Source organism: Pleurodeles waltl, chromosome 7, assembly GCF_031143425.1.
Source record: "Pleurodeles waltl isolate 20211129_DDA chromosome 7, aPleWal1.hap1.20221129, whole genome shotgun sequence".
NCBI lineage: Eukaryota > Metazoa > Chordata > Amphibia > Caudata > Salamandridae > Pleurodeles > Pleurodeles waltl.
In genome coordinates this window covers 861143353-861163427 of record NC_090446.1, presented here as the reverse complement: position 1 = coordinate 861163427, position 20075 = coordinate 861143353, and the positions used below count along the sequence as shown (strand labels likewise).

Below are 20075 nucleotides of genomic sequence, written 5' to 3'. Positions count from 1 at the left end.
GCTCACTGTAAAGGAGATCATTCTCCCAATATAGGTGGTGATCGCCAGAGGCGTCGCCGGCTGCCTGGTTTGAGGCTTGTTTCCTCAAACCTTCTAGAGTGGGACATTCTTTCTGCGCCTTGCAGAAGTCCTCCCTGGTGGGTCCACCCTCAACTTGCCAACCAGCAAGCTCAGGTAAGTCACCTAGGGCGGCGATGTCTTCCCCAGTTGGCTCGGAAGCCTCCTCCTCAGGAGCCCCGTCAGCCACTGTGGGAACAGCGGGGGCCGGTTTCCCGCACCCCTGGTCCCCCCTCCTGGCAGCTCTCTGGGCCATCGTTCCAGGCTCCAGATGCCCTTGACTTCCCTCTCGGTCAGCCATGGACCGTGTGGTCATGCAGACCCACTCAGGTAACCCTAACATCTCCAGGTGAGACCTGAGCTCCACTTCTTTCCAAGCAGTGTGCTCAAGGTCATTGCCTAACAGACAATCTACAGGCATGGCAGGACTCACAGCTACTTTCAGAGTACCAGAGACCCCCCCCCACTCAAAGGGAACCAGAGCCACCGGTAGGTGACTCTCGCGATTGTCAGCTACTCTGACCTGGTGGAATGTATTAGGCATTATCTGCTCTGCTGACACCAGCTGACTCTTGATAGTAGTCATACTGGCTCCTGTGTCACGCAGAGCCTCCACCCTCTGCCCATCAATGGTGACCCACTGCCGGTACTTGGAAGTATTTCTAGGCATGTGGGCCTTGGGCACCATTTCTCCTTCTCCCAGGGACACTAGGGAAATCTCTACCTGTTCCCCAAAGCTAGTTGGGTCCATCTCCCCCCCGAGTGCTACACTAGTCAACCCAGGTGCCTGTCCGGTAGTGGACGGTGCCCTCTTGGGGCACTGAGGATCGCCTTTGTAGTGACCATATTGGTAACATTCCATGCATTTGGGGCTAGATTTTCCTGACTTGTCAAATGTCCCTGGCTTTCTCCCAAATTTGGAAAAGGAAGGGTTGCCACCCCCTCCCTGGGAATTCTTTTGGGGGCCTTTAGAGAGTTCCTTATCTGTAAGTTTATCTCCCCCCTCTTTCTTCTGTTGGGAACCCTGACCACCTTTGTGGGAGTCCCCCCCAGGTACCTTTTTGGACACTCTGGTGCTAACCCAGAGGTCCGCCTCCTCAGCAAGCTTCCTGGGATCAGTCAGCTTACTATCCACTAGGTGCTGGCGCAAATCTGTATAAGTAACATTAAGCATATGCTCTCTCAGGATCAAATCATATAAACTTTTATAATCTGCTACTTTGTTGCCCCGCACCCATCCATTCAGTGCCTTACTAGAGAAATCAAAGAAATCTACCCATGTTTGTGTGGTTTGTTTGGTGCTGTCCCTGAACCTCTGACGGTATCCCTCAGGGGTCAGCCCAAACTTGGCAAGTAAAGTGGCTTTCTGGAGTGGGTATGTGTTTTGATCCGGTGGATCCAATGTGAGAAGTGTGTCCCTCCCCAATGGCGGCACATAGCCCCACATAGCTACCCCCCATTGCCCTTCAGGAACCTCATGAGCCCTTAGTGCAACTTCATAAGCAGCTAACCATTTATCTATGTCATCTCCCACCACAAAACTGGGCACTACATTTTTGGGTATACGAACCTTCTTTTCTCCAGCAGGTCCTGTCTGTATGCTGCCACCATTATTGCTGGATTCAGACTGTCTTGCCTTGATCTCCAGCTCCTTGAGACTCAGTTCAAGAGCCAACAATAGTTTCTTTTCAGCCAAAGCTCTTTCAGCTTCCACTTGTTTGGCTGCTCTTTCAGCTTCTGCTTGTTTGGCTGCCCTTTCAGCTTCTGCTTGAATCTGTTTGGCTGTCCTTTCAGCTTCAATCTGTTTGGCTGCTCTTTCAGCCTCAGCTTGTTTGGCTTCTCTTTCTGCCCTCCTCTCCTCCTGTTGCGCCTCAATTTTCAGTTTTGCCATTTGCAATTGGAACTCCCTTTCCTCTCTCCTTTCCTCTGCGGTCAGGCTTTGCATGGAGACACTGCTCCCTGGTCTGGAAGGGTGCACAATTGCAGTGGTAACACCATCCATAGATAGTGAAAATCCTTCTGAGGGGCCATTTTCTGGCTCCCCTTCCTCATCATCCTCTAAATGGGCTTCTGCCCAGGCCCTCAGCGCCACCTGAAAGTCCTCCTTTCTGGAGGCCCCTTGGGTGGGTACCCTCAATGCCCTGCAGAATCCTCTTAGTTGTTTGACCGTGTATGTATCCAACTGGACTAGGTCAAAGTCCCCTGTCTGAGACCCAGTCAGAGACATGTTGAGTGAGGATTTAGTTTTTGAAAATTGTCAGGAAAAAACGGATTTTCAAAAAGAGATAAAAACCAAGTTGACCTTCAACTGTGGGTAGGTAGTGAGATACTTAGCTACTGTATGTCACTGCACAAATACAAGTCCTATCCTCACCGCTGATCACCAATGTTAGAAATGGGGTTTCTGGTTGGCAGTCAGGTTACCTCCTGTCCAAGCAAAAGCCCTCACTCTAGTCAGGGTAAGTCACACACTATCCAAGATTATCCTGTGCCCACCCTCTGGTAGCTTGGCACGAGCAGTCAGGCTTAACTTAGAAGGCAATGTGTAAAGTATTTGTGCAATAAATCATACAATACCACCATATAGCACCACAAAACTACACCACACAGTGTTTAGAAAAATATATAATATTTATCAGGATAATTGTAGGTCAAAAAGAATAAAGTTGCAATGGAAAATTGTAGAAATATCACAGGGAAGTGATATAAAGTGTCTTAAGTCTTTAGAATGCAATACAGTGTCTTTCAAGCACAAAGTACCTGGTTTCTGGTAGAAAATCTCCTCAGAGGGCCACAGGAGAAGAGATGCGTGGAAAAAGGGGTGTGTGCGTCGATTTCTCCTCAGCACACACAGACTTGCGTCGGTCTTTTCCACGCGGGGAAGTCGGGCGTCGTTTTCCGGCGCGCAGACAGTCTCTTTTTGTGGATCGCGGGGATTACCAGATGTCCCGGGTCTGTGCGTGGATTCTCCTGCTTGTTTTCCGGCTGCGCGTCGTTCTGCGGGGCTGCGCGTCGAAGTTTCGATCTCACGGTAGGCGTCGCGTCGATTTCTCCTTGGAAGTCGGGCGGCGTTGTCCTTGCGAGGCCGTGCGTCGGAAGTTTGGTCTCACGGCAGGCGTCGCGTCGATTTCTCCTTGGAAGTCGGGCGGCGTTGTCCTTGCGAGGCCGTGCGTCAAAGTTTCGCACTCACGGTGGGCGTCGCGTCGATTTCTCCTGGAAAGTCGAGCGGCTTTGTCCTTGCGAGGTTGTGCGTCGAAGTCTCGATCGTCCCGAGGGCGTCGCGTCGATCAGCGTCGGTGTGCGGCGTTTTTCTCGCCGCGAAACAAGCTGTGCGACGAAATTTTCGGCGCACGGAGCGTCCAAGTGAAAGGAAGAAGTCTTTTTGGTCCTGAGACTTCAAGGAACAGGAGGCAAGCTCTATCCAAGCCCTTGGAGAGCACTTTCACAGCCAGACAAGAGTTCAGCAAGGCAGCAGGGCAACAGCAAGACAGCAGTCCTTTGTAGAAAGCAGACAGGTGAGTCCTTTGAGCAGCCAGGCAGTTCTTCTTGGCAGGATGTAGTTTCTGGTTCCGGTTTCTTCTCCAGCAAGTGTCTGATGAGGTAGGGCAGAGGCCCTGTTTTATACCCAAATGTGCCTTTGAAGTGGGGGAGACTTCAAAGAGAGGCTAAGAAGTGCACCAGGTCCCCTTTCAGTTCAATCCTGTCTGCCAGGGTCCCAGTAGGGGGTGTGGCAGTCCTTTGTGTGAGGGCAGGCCCTCCACCCTCCCAGCCCAGGAAGACCCATTCAAAATGCAGATGTATGCAAGTGAGGCTGAGTACCCTGTGTTTGGGGTGTGTCTGAGTGAATGCACAAGGAGCTGTCAACTAAACCTAGCCAGACGTGGATTGTAAGGCACAGAAGGATTTAAGTGCAAAGAAATGCTCACTTTCTAAAAGTGGCATTTCTAGAATAGTAATATTAAATCCGACTTCACCAGTCAGTAGGATTTTGTACTACCAGTCTGGCCATACTAAATATGACCTCCCTGCTCCTTTCAGATCAGCAGCTGCCACTTCAACAGTGTATGAGGGCAGCCCCAATGTTAGCCTATGAAGGGAGCAGGTCTCCCAGTAGTGCAAAAACGAATTTAGGAGTTTTACACTACCAGGACATATAACTACACAGGTACATGTCCTGCCTTTTACCTACACAGCACCCTGCTCTAGGGGATACCCAGGGCACACATTAAGGGTGACTTATATGCAGAAAAAGGGGAGTTCTAGGCTTGGCAAGTACTTTTAAATGCCAAGTCGAGGTGGCAGTGAAACTGCACACCCAGGCCTAGCAATGGTAGGCCTGAGACAAGGAAAAGGGGCTACTTAAGTGGGTGGCACAATCCGTGCTGCAGGTCCACTAGTAGCATTTAATCTATATGCCCTAGGCACCTGGAGTGCACATGACTGGGGACTTATAAGTAGATTAAATAGTTCAATCAGGTATGATCCAAAGTTACCATGTTTACAGAGAGAGAGCATATACACTTTATCACTGGTTAGCAGTGGTAAAGTGCGCAGAGTCTAAAAACCAGCAAAACAGTATCCAAAACGAGGAGGGAGGCAGGCAAAAAGTTAGGGGTGACTACCCTAAGGCTGTCAGGTCTAACACATAGTCTATAGCGCACAATGCAAAATGCCTCCAAGTGCCACCAGTGACCAAGCATCGAACTGACAAAATATTGTGTGCTCATGTAACTTCTATGTGCAAGAACAATCACTGCTTTGAAAACCCAGAATCTGTGTCACAAAATCAAGACTTGCCCATATTTTCATATTTCTCATGGGAGATGATGCGTCAGAAGTGTTGAAATCCACAAATTTGTAACTTTTGGGATATTGACGAACATTTGAAATGATCTACCTAGACCAAAAACTTGGACTAAGGTGGTTTAAGTGGTGCACTAAGAACTCTAACTCCTAGTTTTAAAGAGCTGCAGGAAAAGGAATACTTTCACTGGGGCAATAGTTTCCGTGTAAAAAAAAACAAACAAAAAAACACACAAGCCTTGGCAAAGCCAACAGCTCTCGCTCTTCTTACACATGCAATGGCAAAGTTAACAAGTCTGGCTTTTTGTTAGGGATTTTGTTTGGTTATAGTTTGGTGACTTTATGTGTGTTGCTCCTACCATAATGAAAGAACCTCTTGGACTACATTGACATGGAAGATGGGGGCAGGACTCGTCTGCTGAACAAAGTGCATTGTAGAGTTAAGCTTTACCCTTAAAGAATAGTGCAATAAAAAGGAGTCAGATGTTTGCATTGTAAGTGAAAAACGTAAAAGGCATAACCACCAAAATATTGCAGGAAAGAAACTTAAAAAAAAATAGCTAGTATTTTAGGTGCAGCTGTAAGAACACTTGTTTGCACGCAGGGGTTATAAGAAGCAAAAAACTTGCAAGGGGGGTTAGTAAAAAATCCTTAGCCTACCAAAAATCCAAACAGGATACACTTTGTAAACAACAAAAAGCCATTAATTAGCATTCAAAATGTTAACATAGCAGTAAAGTAAATACATTAAAAACTGAAAATTACAAAGTAAACTTCATGTTGCTTTTGCAGACTAATAAAATAACATATTGAGCACCATCACCAATGGCAAAACAAATGGCACAATGCAACAATCCACAAAATCACTGTGGCCTTGAAAGATAGCTCATCCAAAGTCATGACAAGCCATGAAAGACACTGTGAACGCCAATCTCTAAAAAGGGCTGATCCACAGACTTATCTCGGTACTACTAACTATATGTACTTTTCAGGTTGAATCCTGCCTATCAGACAGCAAAATTCTCTGATTTGCTAAAAGCATCTTTGGGACATTCAGAAAGCTTTCCAGTGCATAGATTTCACCAGCTCCTTACCATTGACTCTATAACTCACATTTTCCGGCTCTCTATTTGCTGGCTTCATTATTTTTTTTTTTTTTTTTTTAGACTGTCCAGGGTGAGCTCCTCCTTCCCAAGGAGTAAAGCCTTTTCACAACAACTCCCCTTGTTTTCTTCTGTGAGTGCTCTGAGTGCTCCTTTCTTTAAAAAGGCCTGTAACACTTGCTCTTATCTTGTCACATTTGCCGTGCATTCAAAGACATAAGTCAAATGTCAAGCTCTGTCTTCCAGGGAGCTTGGTATTTACTTTTCCTTCTCATTCTTCAAAGTGAGAGAATCTAGGTGATAATCTTGCTGGTTTTTCGGGGTAGGAAAGGTTTTTATTGTAGCACACCACAACATTTAAGTGAACTGTGTATTTTAGAACATATCGGAACACACAAATGAAGCATTTTTTATTTTTATTCTGGCGTGTGTTGGAAACAAATGACTTAATATGATAAAAACAAATCAATGCACTAGGTGATGACACTTTCACACACTATAGTTTGTGTAATGTATAGTTTTATTAGTAAAACTGTAGATCTGCGTAAATGTAATGGTCATTTAAATTGCAAATGGGTTGTCTGTAATGGCAGTGTGCTACAACAGCATGCATGCTCCACTTGATGCCTCTTCACTCTACACCACTCCACCCACTGAACTCTTCTACACCCTGCACCACTCCACTCTATGGCTCTGCTCTACGCCACTCTATTCTATGCCAATATACTCTTCACCACTGCATTCTTAAGCACTCCAGTTTAGACCACTCCAATATACTCTGCACTATGCCACTCCATGCCATTCTCAAACACTGCGCTCTATGGCAATACACTCTATGCCAATGCACTTTAGTTTAACACTCAACTCTATACCAATCCACTGTAAACTACTCTAATCTACATCACTTCATTCTGTACCACTGCACTCTACACCACTTTACTCTTTGCCATTACTCTCTTCGTCACTGCACTCTACCCTGCACCATTCCATTCTACGCTACTTCACTCTACTCTGAAACAGTCTTGTCTGTGCCACTGCCCTCTACCCCACTCTACTCCACTGTATGCCACTACAGTCTACTCTAAGCCACTCAACTCTACACCACTGCCCTCTATGCAGATGCACGCTACGCAAATGCACCATTGTACACTATGCCACTTTATGCTGTGCTAGTGTATTCTATGCCACTCTTCTCTGCAACACTGCACTCTCTGCCACTGAACTCTACGCAGATGCATGCTACACAAATGCACTCTACTCTGCACAATTGTACTCTATGCCACTTTATTCTATGCCAGTGCACTCTATGCCATTCTCCTCTGCAACACTGCACTCTCTGCCACTGAACTCTACACCACTCTACTCTGCACTCCCTTCCAATGCACTCTATGCCTCTCTACTCTGCACCACTGCACTCTTTGCAACTCTATTCTGCGCCACTCCACTTTACACCACTGCACTCTACTGTTTACCCCTACCCCACTTAACTGTACGCCACTGGATTGAATGCCACTGAATTCTATGCTGCTGCACTCTAGCCACTATTCTCTGCAATACTCTATGCCAATGCACTCTTCACCAGTCCATTCTACTTTACGCCACTCTACTGTATATCACTATGTGCTTCACTCTATGCCACTTCATTGCTCAACACTTTATGCCACTCCACTCTACAACACTCTACTCCACTCTTCACCAATCCACTCTACACCACTCTTCTCTATGCCACTAACTTTAAGTCATGCTGAACAGCAGCCATGCTGGTGTACAACATGGCTAAACACATTGGTAAAGCCAGTAGCTCTTGAGTAGACACAACCCATTGGCTTTGCCAATGCTTGCTTTAAAAGTATTGGTAATATGAGGTCTCTGGATATTTAAAGCAGTCTGTAGTGAGACCTACGAAGAGAAATAATTTGTGCAAAAGCACACGTTCTCTAAATCTACACTTACAGATTGCTTGCTTTATGGATGATACTCTGGAGTACCTTTAGGAAAGCCACCGTACCTAGTTGTACATCTATGCATCAAACATTTATGAATTTCTGGGAAATGGTCCCTATGAGCAGAAATAGGGCAAGCAGATTCTTTCTTACCCAAACACTATTTTAAGCATTCCACACACAACTTGCCATTTTTGAGGATCCAGAGATAGAAAGGTGACCATAAAACTAGTGTTGACTTTTCCCGTACGTCAGGTTAAAGCAACTAGAAAAGGAACAATAATAATGTATCTGTGAAAGATTGGTAATTTATAACATGCAGATATTTGGAGAATCTGATTGGTGATGGCTAGCTCATATTGCTCTATATATCCCCGATCCAATGATTACATTGATCCAGCTAGAATATGGTGACTGGAGGGTTTAGATTCATTGTATGGTTTCTGTGGAAATTCAGTTCTTGGTTGGGACATATAGGCGAAAAAGTACTTATTTGCAAACAGGTAGAACGTTTAGAGGGATAACAGTGGACACAAGACTAAATCCTAAGGTATTCAGAATGGGCCAGTGCTCCAGTACGTATTGTGCAGGATCGAGAAGGTGATTTCGTGGGGTACTAATACTTCTCATATGGTACTCAGCCTGGTGTGGCGTAACAGCACTTCTCTGAAGTTTCTGACCCAGGGATATGAATAGGTGCATGCCTAACAGAGAACAGATAGGGCGGTTGTACCAGTTCTTTAAGATAACCGTGAGCCAGCATGGTCTGCCAGAACGTGTGTGATAGGACACAGCCAGGAGTAGTTCAACAGCCCTTTGGCAGGTCTCACCCGCAAGTAATGTTCCAGGGTTTCTCAGATACTAATAAGTCAGAAATAGTGTATCAATACGTCCCTGACAGCTCTGACCCGAAGTAGAGTGGCAGTATCTCTCTGACAATAATGAGAGAGAAAAATAGCAGGGATACAGAGAAAGTGTCCCAGTAGGCACCTCGAAGTGATGAACCAGCTTGGAATGCTAGTGCTTCCCTGATGGTGCACAGCTGAGGATAGCGCACTGGCCTTTCTCCACTTCTCTCAGAATACTCCACTTTTTTCTTAATACTCAACTGGAGCCAGTGTAAAATTAGATCTTTGGGTAAGTAGAACGCACTAGTACTTTTCTGAAAGAAGCCCGCCCATGCTGGGTACTAGTCCATCTCTCAGAGTACTCAGCTAAAATATAGTGCACAATACTTCTCTGTTAGATTGCAGGGTCAATACCTCCGATTCCTCCCAGTTCTGAGACGGTACAATGGCTGCCATAAGAGGAAGGATACTGCAGTCCTGGCGGACTGATTACCAGAGGCGGGGCAGCCACTCAGGAGCTGGCCGTGAAACGGAGCCAGGTGCCAAAGTCGAAGCAATATTTAGAAGCGTGAATCGTCTCATTCTTTCCACAGTCATGTGGGAGGGGGCCCCACCTCCTTCCTCTCTCTCTACACAACAGTTCTATTCTAATTTAGTTAAAATGTAGATGCTCTACATATTCGTCTATCAAATGTTTGAAACAAACAATTAAATGTGTGTTTTCCTGCCTCTCGTGTCTATATAACCTTCTCACTGGGTACATTAAAAGGGAAGTTGGGGAAAGTTAAATGTCACCCTCTGGGGCATTAGCCACCACCAGCCAAAGCGGAGACTCAAAGGGGAGCAGCGGCGCAGCCAAATAAAAGCCCAGGATGAGGCAATGAGCTTACTATTTGACTTGAGTTTAATGTATAAATTGTGCTTTATTTTAGTCCAATGACTGTTGAAAAATGTACATTATGAAATTTCTCAGTTGTTTCCTCCTGGTGTGTGTAGATTTTTGTGCCCAAACGGCAGACAAAGACTGTAGTACATCAGCTTTGCTAGCCACTATATTTTTCTCATAATACCCAAGAATAGTCAATCTCAAATGTGTTTTGCCCTAGGCCCTTGTATTATTTGTGACATGCTCTGGAAGCCCAGTGGTTGTGCTGAGATGTTAGAATGGCTGCTCAGAGTGGATGATGCCCTGGGGCACACATTAATACGGTGAAAAGTCATTCCCATTTCCAGATTAAGATTATCCACATTAGGAGCCGATGAGCTCCGTAGCTGGGTCTCAGCTGCAAAACCAGAAAGCACTAGCTACAATCATGGCTCCTTCACTCCTCAAGCTGTGTGATCCTTAGAAAACCATATAGTGTTCCTGTCCCTTAAAGGTAATTTATCCAGCGGTACAGAAAGAAACTTTGAAATCATGGTCAAAAAGAGTATTAAATGTTGCTTTAAACACCTTACAGTTTACACTACATCGAAAAGTTGGTGGTAATATGTTTGTGCCATGCTGCAGTAGTCTAACAAAGGCAGGGGAGGCGAAGATTCTAAATGTTGATATATAAACTGAGCGCAATCTTGTCTACGTGAGTGTTGACAAATGCTCATTTTACCTTTTAGAGGGATCAGAGCTCTGTTGTTCAAGTCTCGGTTTCGCTTAAAACCGAAGATCAGGTGCAGTTGCAAAACAGTGTGGAGCGCTCTCTGCTAGTGCCATGCTATCTGCCTGTCTAACGTGCATAGGGAACCCACATAACCCCTGTGGTACTGATTGAATAAACCACTGTGCATGTATAGTATGTACAGTCATTTTGTTACACAATTTAATTTGAGTTTTATTCATGATCATACAGATATTGTATCAAAATAAGTGCATGAAACTCATTGGCACATATATTCAAAGTGTTTCGTTAGAAAACCTCAAGTCTATAATTTAATATATCTGTTCGAAGTCTAAGCATATTACCAGGGTGAGGCCAGTTCAGTTTTATATGCAAAGAGGCAAACAGGAGCTTTTCCTGGGCAGTTGCAATTAATAAACAGCTCCTTAGGTAATTCCACGTCCCTTTATTCATTCTTCAGAGACGTTCTTTAGTTTCAAATGTTAACTGCTTGTGCAATTGTGCCTTGACGTGTCTTACTTTTTCTCTGCTGAAGCCGGGGCAGGCAAAGAACAGGGGGATAGCTTCTATTGGTGCAGCAGGTGCAGTGGTACCAGGGGACCACTGAACCCCGAGTGTAGACGTGTTTCACAGTTTCGACGGTAGGCATGGGGCCCTTCATTGCACTAGTACTCATGACACACTGCCTACACCACTGGCAAGGCCCAAAGCTGCTGAATAAGTTCTGCCTCGACTGCCAGCAGCAAGAGGCTCAATTGTAACCTCCTATGACTCCTTGTCTATTGGCTCGGATTGTTTTGATATTATATCTCAGTCAAGTTACCTCTCAAATTGAAATGCGTGCCAACGAGTGCACCGCCAATTTGACAGCTATCTTCTGAGTGACAGCATTGTCAAGCAATGCTCTCCAACCAGACTTGCTCTCTGGAGACTTTGGAGGGGACTGTAATTAAATACACAGCCACAGATGTGGAGCGACAGCATCACATATCGGTCGTGAACCTGAACATTAGAATGAAATGACATCACACGACTACTGCAACTCTTTAAACGCCTGCCGAAACAAGTCACCCGACATAATTCATTTTGCATTCCAGTGGGAGCAATTATAACGTGGCATCTCATTCCTGGGCTGGAAACATTCGTGCCCACACCTCAGGGCTTCCGGTAAAGTCATAGCGAGTCTCTTCCTTGCTCGTGCTCCTGTCTGGTATGGCCTTGTGAACTGCACTGCACACTCATCCTTCTAGGGCACCTAAGAGGGTGTGTAGGTGTCAACATAATCCACCATTGCCAGATGTAAGCAAGGAAGATGTTAAGATATCGATAAGTCAACAAGGACATCTGGGCCAATGAGTCCAGTCTACTTCTGTGTCCCCTGCTCAACTACTGCTGATGCTTTTTGTGTTTAATACGTGTCCTTAAGTAATATTTCATAATAAATACTGTAGAACATAGAAAGGATGTATTTTATATACGCATAATGTATTATGCAACCCATGTAGGTTTATAAAAGCACAGAATTCAGTTAAATTGGGACTAAAGTGTGGTTACAGTTGCAAATTAAAACTGAAACAATCACAAATCCACTTATTGTGGTTAGGATCACGATCAGTATTATAAATCTTGTAACTTATCGTGCATATTAGATTCCATATCATCATCCTTACCACTATGAAAGAAGAAACTGCAAATTTATTATTAACTGTTGGTTTTAATACACTGTTATTTAGTTACATTTTACTTTCAGGTAGAGTTGTTTATAGGTATAAATACTGTAAGATCATATTTGTTGCAATTGGTGGTCGAGTTACGCTTAGCATGGCTGTTGTGTATGGATTGCATGGTTATTGTGTGACTTAAGGATTGTGGTCCTAACTGTAATCCAGGCAGTCGACCAATGGATGACATAAGCCACCTCGAAGTGAATGCCTCTGAAACTGAAATACCTAGGGCAACTGGAGAACCTATGATCCTCACTGCGCTTGTCCTGACTCCTATGCCACTGCCAAAAATATCTAAGGAAGTAAGAAACCTCGGAATTACCATGGAGGCCAGGCTGTCAATCAATGCACAACTGGAAAAGGAAGCCAGATCAAGGTTTCTCATATTAAAAACACTGCAAAGCATCTTCCCCCTACCTAGGATCCCATTACAAGGTTCAAGCTACCATCTCCCTTGTAGTATCAAAACTGGATTATGCTAATGGTCTGTATTACAGCTCAACGTTACCAACTATGGGAAGATTACAGAGACTTCGGAACACGGCTGCTAGACTACTCTTACATGTAAAGAGTACATGTAAAGCCACAAGTACATATTTCTCCTGCCTCGGGGGACCTACACTGGTTATCATTTGCCAGAAGATCCACCTTCAAACAGTTGGTAAAGGATCACTCTTCATCGGAAAGAAAAATCAACAAATACATAAAACAAAGAAACTTATGCTCAAGAAAAGCTCACTGCCTCAACATTTCTACTTGCAAGACAAAACCCATGGGTGGAACATCTTTCTCCGTTAACGCAGCCAAACTTTTGAATTCACAACCCATATACATAAGATCCATTGACAACCATCTTAGGTTCAGAGTATTAGTTAAGAACTGGCTCTTCCCTGCATGAGAACTATACAAGACAGTGTACCACTACAGTATACTAAGGCATGACACACTATGCTTCTCATAGGCTAGAGACGAAGTTGATATACATCGGTCATTGTACTTTGAACTATGCTTCCTTTTATCAGCAGATTCGTTCATAAAAATAAAAAACGTTTATTGCACCTCAAAATACATGGGTATATATCACACAATGCCATACTTGCTGCTTCTCTGTACATGTAGAAGCATATATGGAAGAGTTTTTGCCTGTGATTAAAACTTTAAGAAATATAATGAACAACTGCGCATACTTCACCACAAGATAAATATGCAGATCAGACCATGTAAATATGACTGCTGCTATGCACATATGGGTATTTATATAGAGGGGTTTTCTCCTGCCAGTACAACCTCACTATGTGCCATGTGTACATAAAAGTTATTTTTTAATTTTTTAAAATAAAAATTCCTAATTTCGAACTTTATCCCATCCCTACTCTGTCTGACTCATCTCAAACCTTTTTGAATACTATGAAAACCCAAACATCCTTCTCAAACGTTGCCTTCTTTTCTTATCTGTGTCACCCAACTAACAGACACGCACTACTCACCCTTTCAAATCCATTCCCATCATTTTATCTCTACTCTAAACCTTACTAAACACATAGAAAAATCAAGAGCACAAACCTAACAACTAATGCACAAAAAAAAAATATATATATATTATCAATCTATTAACTGTTATCCTCTATTATTGGTTTCTGGAGGCATGTGCTACTCACCACAAAGCACTCCCACGCCTCATCTGGGGTAGTAATTACAATTTCAATGTTTTTTCCTTTTTAATTTGTAGCCATAACTGCACACATTATCTATGCACACATTATCTATGGTTTAAGTGAATGTCTAAGGTTTTTTAAACATACATTAAAGTGTTATATGCAAGCCTAACCATAACTCAATTTTGACCTTTTTTCACTGAATTATTGTGGATATACCACATCCAACCGTCCCTGTGGCCTTCCCCCATGGAGATGGTGAGATAACTGCTACTGCACATGCCCAATAGGTGTGTTTAGAGGAGGCTGGGCAAGGCCCTTTGACCAACCCACTGCAGGCAACTAGTGCATAGCAAAGGTTATGCATGACGGGGGTTAGTCAAGCACATAAGTAGTGCACCAAATTTTGTTTTAAAATGTGTTTCAGGATTCACCAAAAAGTAATGGATGACAAGAGAAAAAGCTCCCATCATTTACTCGGATAGCATACCTTTATTTTTTTTTAATTAATTTTGCAAATTATTTGTGGATTTACAAATCCACTGAGGATCAGCGGATTAAAAGTTATTTTATGTTATGTGTGTTTGTAAAGTGCACTATCACCCACACAAGGGTATCCTGGCACTGAACAGTCCAGATAGCGCTATAACTTAACCACTTGTAGTAAAGTTCTACTTTCATGACAAGTTTGGTGTAATTCCATTCAGCATTTTTTTCTGCAGAGTGGAGCAAAATCTATTGGGAATTAAAATCAGATTTTTTAAAAAATCCTCTTTATTTTTGACTCTTCTTGAAGGATCTGCAAGAAACTTGCCATGCTGAACCGGACCTAATCATGACTGCACTCTGCATAGTGGTAGTGTGTAAAATATATGCATATACTTTCACTTTAAAAATGTCACAGTTAAAGTACAATTATGATTGGAAATTAAAACCTAAAAAACACTGACATTCCCAAGTTATGGTTAGAGCCACAGCCCATAACTTGCACCTCGGCCAGGTAAACTATATCTTCTTCACCAAATGCAGTGCTTGAAAGTCTCAACCCTTGATATGACAGCTGCAACAATAAACACTGTAAATAATCTTACTGGTGAGATTACATTCCAGATTCGTTTTAACAATATGAAAGCATCATCTATGAATGTAGTATTATTTATTGGCTTGAGTATGTATCAATATTTAAGTTAGGCTGTTAGGTGTTTTTACTTATTGGTATCAGTATTGTGAGGTCATAAGCATTGTATGTGGTGTGTGAGTTATAGTTTGCATGGCTGTTGTGTGAGTTATGTACTACAGTCCTAATCTTATCATGCAAATTTCAGTGTTACTTCTCCTCAAATCAGACCCATAATTGGACTTCAACTGTCTTTGAGTGAATTTCTAAAGTTTATTTTTTTAAATCTACAAAAGGTCTTCTATCCAGTGCTAACCATGACTTCAATTTAACAGTTGTTTTTATCACTGGATTTTTGAGGTTTTTGATTGTGCCACATTTAACAGTTCCCTGTGCTCAACCTGTAGACAGGCTGTACTGGCCATCCCACTGTGAGGGGCCAACTCACTGTGAGTGGTCAAACCCTGCAGTAAAGTTGCCATTTTTATTTTAATACTTGGGGTCTCTTCAGAGCCCCACTACTTGACCCAACGGGACACTTTAATTCTCCCCATGCTCCCTTAAGCTTCCTTCATGTTTTTCACGATGCAAAGATCAAGTTCCTGGATCCTAAAACAGTGGCCACAACATTTTTACAAGGTATGGTCAGGCAATTGGAGAGCTTTGGGTTCACAGACCATAAAGTGACAATTGGCGAAAAAGCTACCTCAAAAGGATTGGATTATTTTTTTAACTGTGGCACACAGATGATCAGCATACCTTGGTTTGTGAGCCATCTGCCGGCTATCGGTCCAGATATCGCTCTCTCAATAGGTTTGATTGAATGAGGTCTAAAAATCACTTTTCTCATGCTGATTTCTGAAAAACTACTACATGGATTTACACCAACCAGGCAAAGGCATTGCTATGAATAAAGTTCTACTTTCATGGTAAGTTTGATGTAATTCCATTCAGCCATTTGTTCTGGTGCTATGTCAGACTATACAGGTGTTAAAATGAGAAAGGCCTCTTTTTTTGACTGCCCTCTTCTTTTTGCCCTGTGATTGACAGATTTGCAAGAGACTTGCCATGCTGAACCAAGTAAGAAGAGCATTTTAGTGGAAAGTTTCGTGCACATTTGTTGAACAGCACCAAAGGTATCTGGAAACAACACAGCAGCTATTCAACAGACCGGGCACTAATCATGCCTGGCCTGCTTACGTATTACATCCTATGCCAGGGTAATTTACTTCAAACGTACGTAAAAATTCCAAGAGGATGCAATAATTCATTTGCATATGAAATAGCAACAGATGCTTTCATACACAGAGCACTATGGTGAACTGTATCATTGACTCATCACATACAACTCACTACTACAATTCTTATTGAAGGGCGCTACTCTAAAAACGAGGCAAGATTGTGGCACACTGGGCTCATAAAAACAACATTTATCCCGTTTGATGTGGTTTTCCACTAAAGCCCACAGAACGAGTACCAAGCTGTTCTAACTCCCTTTATCGGGCCCGTCAGAATTTTCGGGCCCCTCTTCATGAGACCCTCAGTAGAACGTTCACAGCTAAGATGCCTTGTACAAAAGGTGACCGCAGCAGCTTTGTCATGTGATTGCTAAGTCTGGGCGAGCAGTCATCCCTACAAACCGGCGGATTATGCACCCACTGGGGGGGTTCCGTATAACTTGCAGGTCCAAGATCCCTCACCAAGTCTGGTAAAACAGTGGGCTGAGAAACCGCTCCACGCGTCTGTACATTTATAAAATGCCTTCTCAGCCTTCCATCTTTCAGATGTCTATAACATGCGTACCACTTGATTGGGACACATTATAAAAGTGTGAAGAAAAGAGTCAACAATTAGTGTTCGCCATAGAAATTGTTATTAACATTTGCAGGCCAAAATCAAACATGATTAAGCATATTTGGTTTAGAGTTGCTACCCATTTCTGTCTGACACCTCCCTCCCCAACCAAACACACACACACACACACACACAAGCTTCTGGCAAGCCATACAAAACATAAACAGCCAAAAAAGTGAAAATAAAAACTCTGGCCCAGTCTAATCGAATCTCAATCAACATTTGTTGCCCTTAATTTTAATGTGAGCTTAACTGAATACAGCTCAACAATCCTGGAAGAATGAAGGGCTAATTGGAGAATTCAGTCCATGACCAGCTGGGTGCATAGAGATATGTGCAGCGAGCTGTTACCCACAGACCTCTTTCACCTTTCCAAGAGGCTGACAAGTTAGTACGCAGCTTTTTTTCAACGCTGTAATATCAGAGCGCGTTCAAGGGAGTTTCATGGCAAAGTAGAGACTGAAAGACCTTCAGGGAGACCGGGCATGTTTAGCAAAGCATAGGAACGAGTTCGTCTGCAACCAACCTTCTCCATAGTCTTCTTTAGTGTGATAGTTACACTTTTCTGGAAAACACTAGATTTCCCATATCATATTCCACAGTCACGTGTAAACAGGCCTATTAACTTAACACAATGCATCTACTCGCAAGGCATATTCAACTAACAGTGTACTCAGGGCCTAGGTAAGAAAGACCCTAAGAGCCCAACTTTAATCAGGGAACACTGCAGAGTAATGTACACGTCTCAGGTTCGAATCTTGGCATGGTAGATTTAAGCATTCGTCCTTCCAAAGCTAATAAACTGATTACCACTGAGGTCGGCATATTTCACGTTGAAATAGACAGTTCATGGAGTAAAACGCACTGTAAAATGGTTACTCTAGTACACTCGATACTACGTAAACTTTCAATGCACCCGCACTGGAAATGAAGCCTGCTGGATAAATCCCAGCTCAGAGCCTGAATGGGTACAGTGGCTAGAACGTTATCGGCTTATGGGTGAGCTTGCACTAGAGGCAAGGGCCACCTTCAGATATCAAGGGGGAATGTTTCCTCCGCTTAATATTGCCTGCAGAATGTCTGGACTGTTACTTTTTTGGGGAGCCAGATGAGAGGCAACAGCTCCCTTACAGCTTTACAGAGTCACTAGTTCTTTCATTTAGGAAGCAGTAGCCCACAATTCAGACTAGGGCAACAGAAAGCACACAAATGTGATGAATTCCTGGCCATCCACACAAAATAACAGACGGCAAGGATGAGGGATAGGTGGGCCTTTGGACCACAGGGTGATGCCCCCGGCTTAGGGAAGTGGCACCCGGCCTTTGCATGCCTCTGAGTTGATTAGCCCAAGAGCAATGTCAGTGGGTCCTCACAAAATTCTTAATACACCCCACCAAATCATTTGATATTATGCCACTGGAGGCAAGAGGCCCATTACCTGCTGTAGATGAGGCAGCCCATTTTATTTATCTCCTTGTCCGACTTGTACCTCCTCAGGTCCTCCCAAGCATCCTTGATGGCAGTGATGGTCAGGATGATGCAGATAGGGATGATGGCCACTGCCGGCTGGAAGGCATTCACCACCGGCACGAAGTTCAGCGCTGCCACTGCCACAAAGTAAAGGTTGGCAAAACGGTGGAACTGTTCAAAGAGGTTCTTGGGCACGAAGGAGAGCACCGTGTATTTGGTGGTCTTGATCTGGTTGGTAGCGTAGTGGCGGTTGGGCTGGTCCTTCCAGTTGAACGTCTCGTAAGGTAGATTAGAGGACACCTCGCGCTTCTGGTCTTGGAGTTTCCGTCGCCCCGGGATGGCCAAATTCCAAAACTCGGCCATTTCGGACTGACACCAATGAACTCCTGCACCCCGTTTTTTTACCTCCACGTTCAGTTTGGACGAATTTCCACGCGCATGCTGGCTCCCTCTAAAGCAGGATGTTATGGCTCTCCTCAAAACAACGGAAAACGTGAAGAAACAACTTTACTGTTCCGGCTCATAGTACTGCTACTGATAAAACCGCCCTCTCTCACATCCATCAGAGGCAGCTTCGCGGCGGCCTTGTGTCCCTCTGAGGTGGATTCCTTCCTTGGACGTCCGGCACAGCAGGCGTCTTTCAGTGGTGGCCCTCGCAGTTGGATTCCTTCCCTCAAGCCGGGCTGCCTCGCTTTACTTGCCTCAAGCCGGGCTGCCTCGGCTTTACCGTCCTCGCAGCTCACCTGTTGCACTCACACGTCACTCCAGCACCTGTAGCATTCCACAAACCAGTTAGACACAGGTCAGGAATGCGAGCGCTGGGTCCTAGAGCCGGCCAGGTTCGGAATCTGATCATTGAAATAACGAGGGACGACACGTACAGCACAGGTGATCCACAGGCAGAGTGATGGAGTTGAACGTGACCAGGTATATAATTGTTAAATGATGTACAAACGGATTCGGAACACTTTGTGCACCCCGCACAAGTACTAGAATTCAGTGCTTTAAATGGAAATATAGACGTGCAGGTACTCCATATTTAAAGTATGTTTGTTCCTCAGAAGAGCCAGTACTCTCCAATTAAATGTACAGCAGCAGTGTTAAGAAGTGGAGGTACTGCCCCTTTCAAAGTTAAAAAGTGCAAGTACTCCGTGTGGACAGTATCTGCCCATTTGAAGCAAATCGAGACTGTACAGACAAGGGGCCTGGATGCAAAGATACTTGTTTAGAATGTACATACAGGCGGTGGAAATGCCACATGCATGGCTCCACAGTGTAGAGGCAGAACTGGAATGCTTAGAAACATGGTCTGTGTGTACAGATAGAGTCCCTATGCAGAAATTCACGATCAGAATGTAAACACATATAAAGTTTAAGGAGGCAGGATTAGAATGAATTAAGAACGGGTTATAATGAACTATACAGGGGAAGCAAAGATACCAGGATAGCATGCACCGAGTCATCTAAAACAACATGTTTTTTATGAGAAATAAAGGAAAAAATAAATACTTTCTATCCCAGTGGCCTTGCCTAAGCTCAGAGTTATGGTTTGATTCGGCTGAAATGCTTAATGAACAAGTTACTAACCTTCGGTAATGCCTTATCTGGTAGAGAATCTACCTACCTGCAGATTCATTACCTTTGAATTCCCTGGCATCAGCTTTGAATCTGGAATTTTTTGCTGAGCAATACCCTGTGCATGCCGTCAGGTGGCGTCCTTCGGATCCGCATGCATCATTCGGCTCTGCGTGGTGACGTCAGCGTCGTTGGAGCAGTCTATGACATCACGGTCGTCTATAAAGGAACCACCCCAGCGCACATATGTCAGTTCTTTTACCCACAAACTTCCACACCAGAAGCACAGAGTCATCGATAGGACGAACAG

At 44.0% G+C, this 20075-nt stretch overlaps 1 protein-coding gene across 3 annotated transcripts in view; it reads right to left on the bottom strand.

Moving 5' to 3' along the window:
• ATP10B (ATPase phospholipid transporting 10B (putative)) overlaps positions 1–20075 on the bottom strand; it is a 428501-nt gene that overhangs the window by 124135 nt on the left and 284291 nt on the right. Inside the window, exon 1 of one of the 3 annotated variants that reach the window (XM_069199374.1) lies at positions 18159–18929. The exons of the other annotated variants lie outside the window; for them this stretch is intronic. Coding sequence (XP_069055475.1) covers positions 18159–18553 — 395 coding nt within the window. The 5' untranslated portion in view covers positions 18554–18929. Of the gene's footprint in view, positions 1–18158; positions 18930–20075 lie in introns of those variants that run through there. 3 annotated transcript variants of the gene reach the window in all.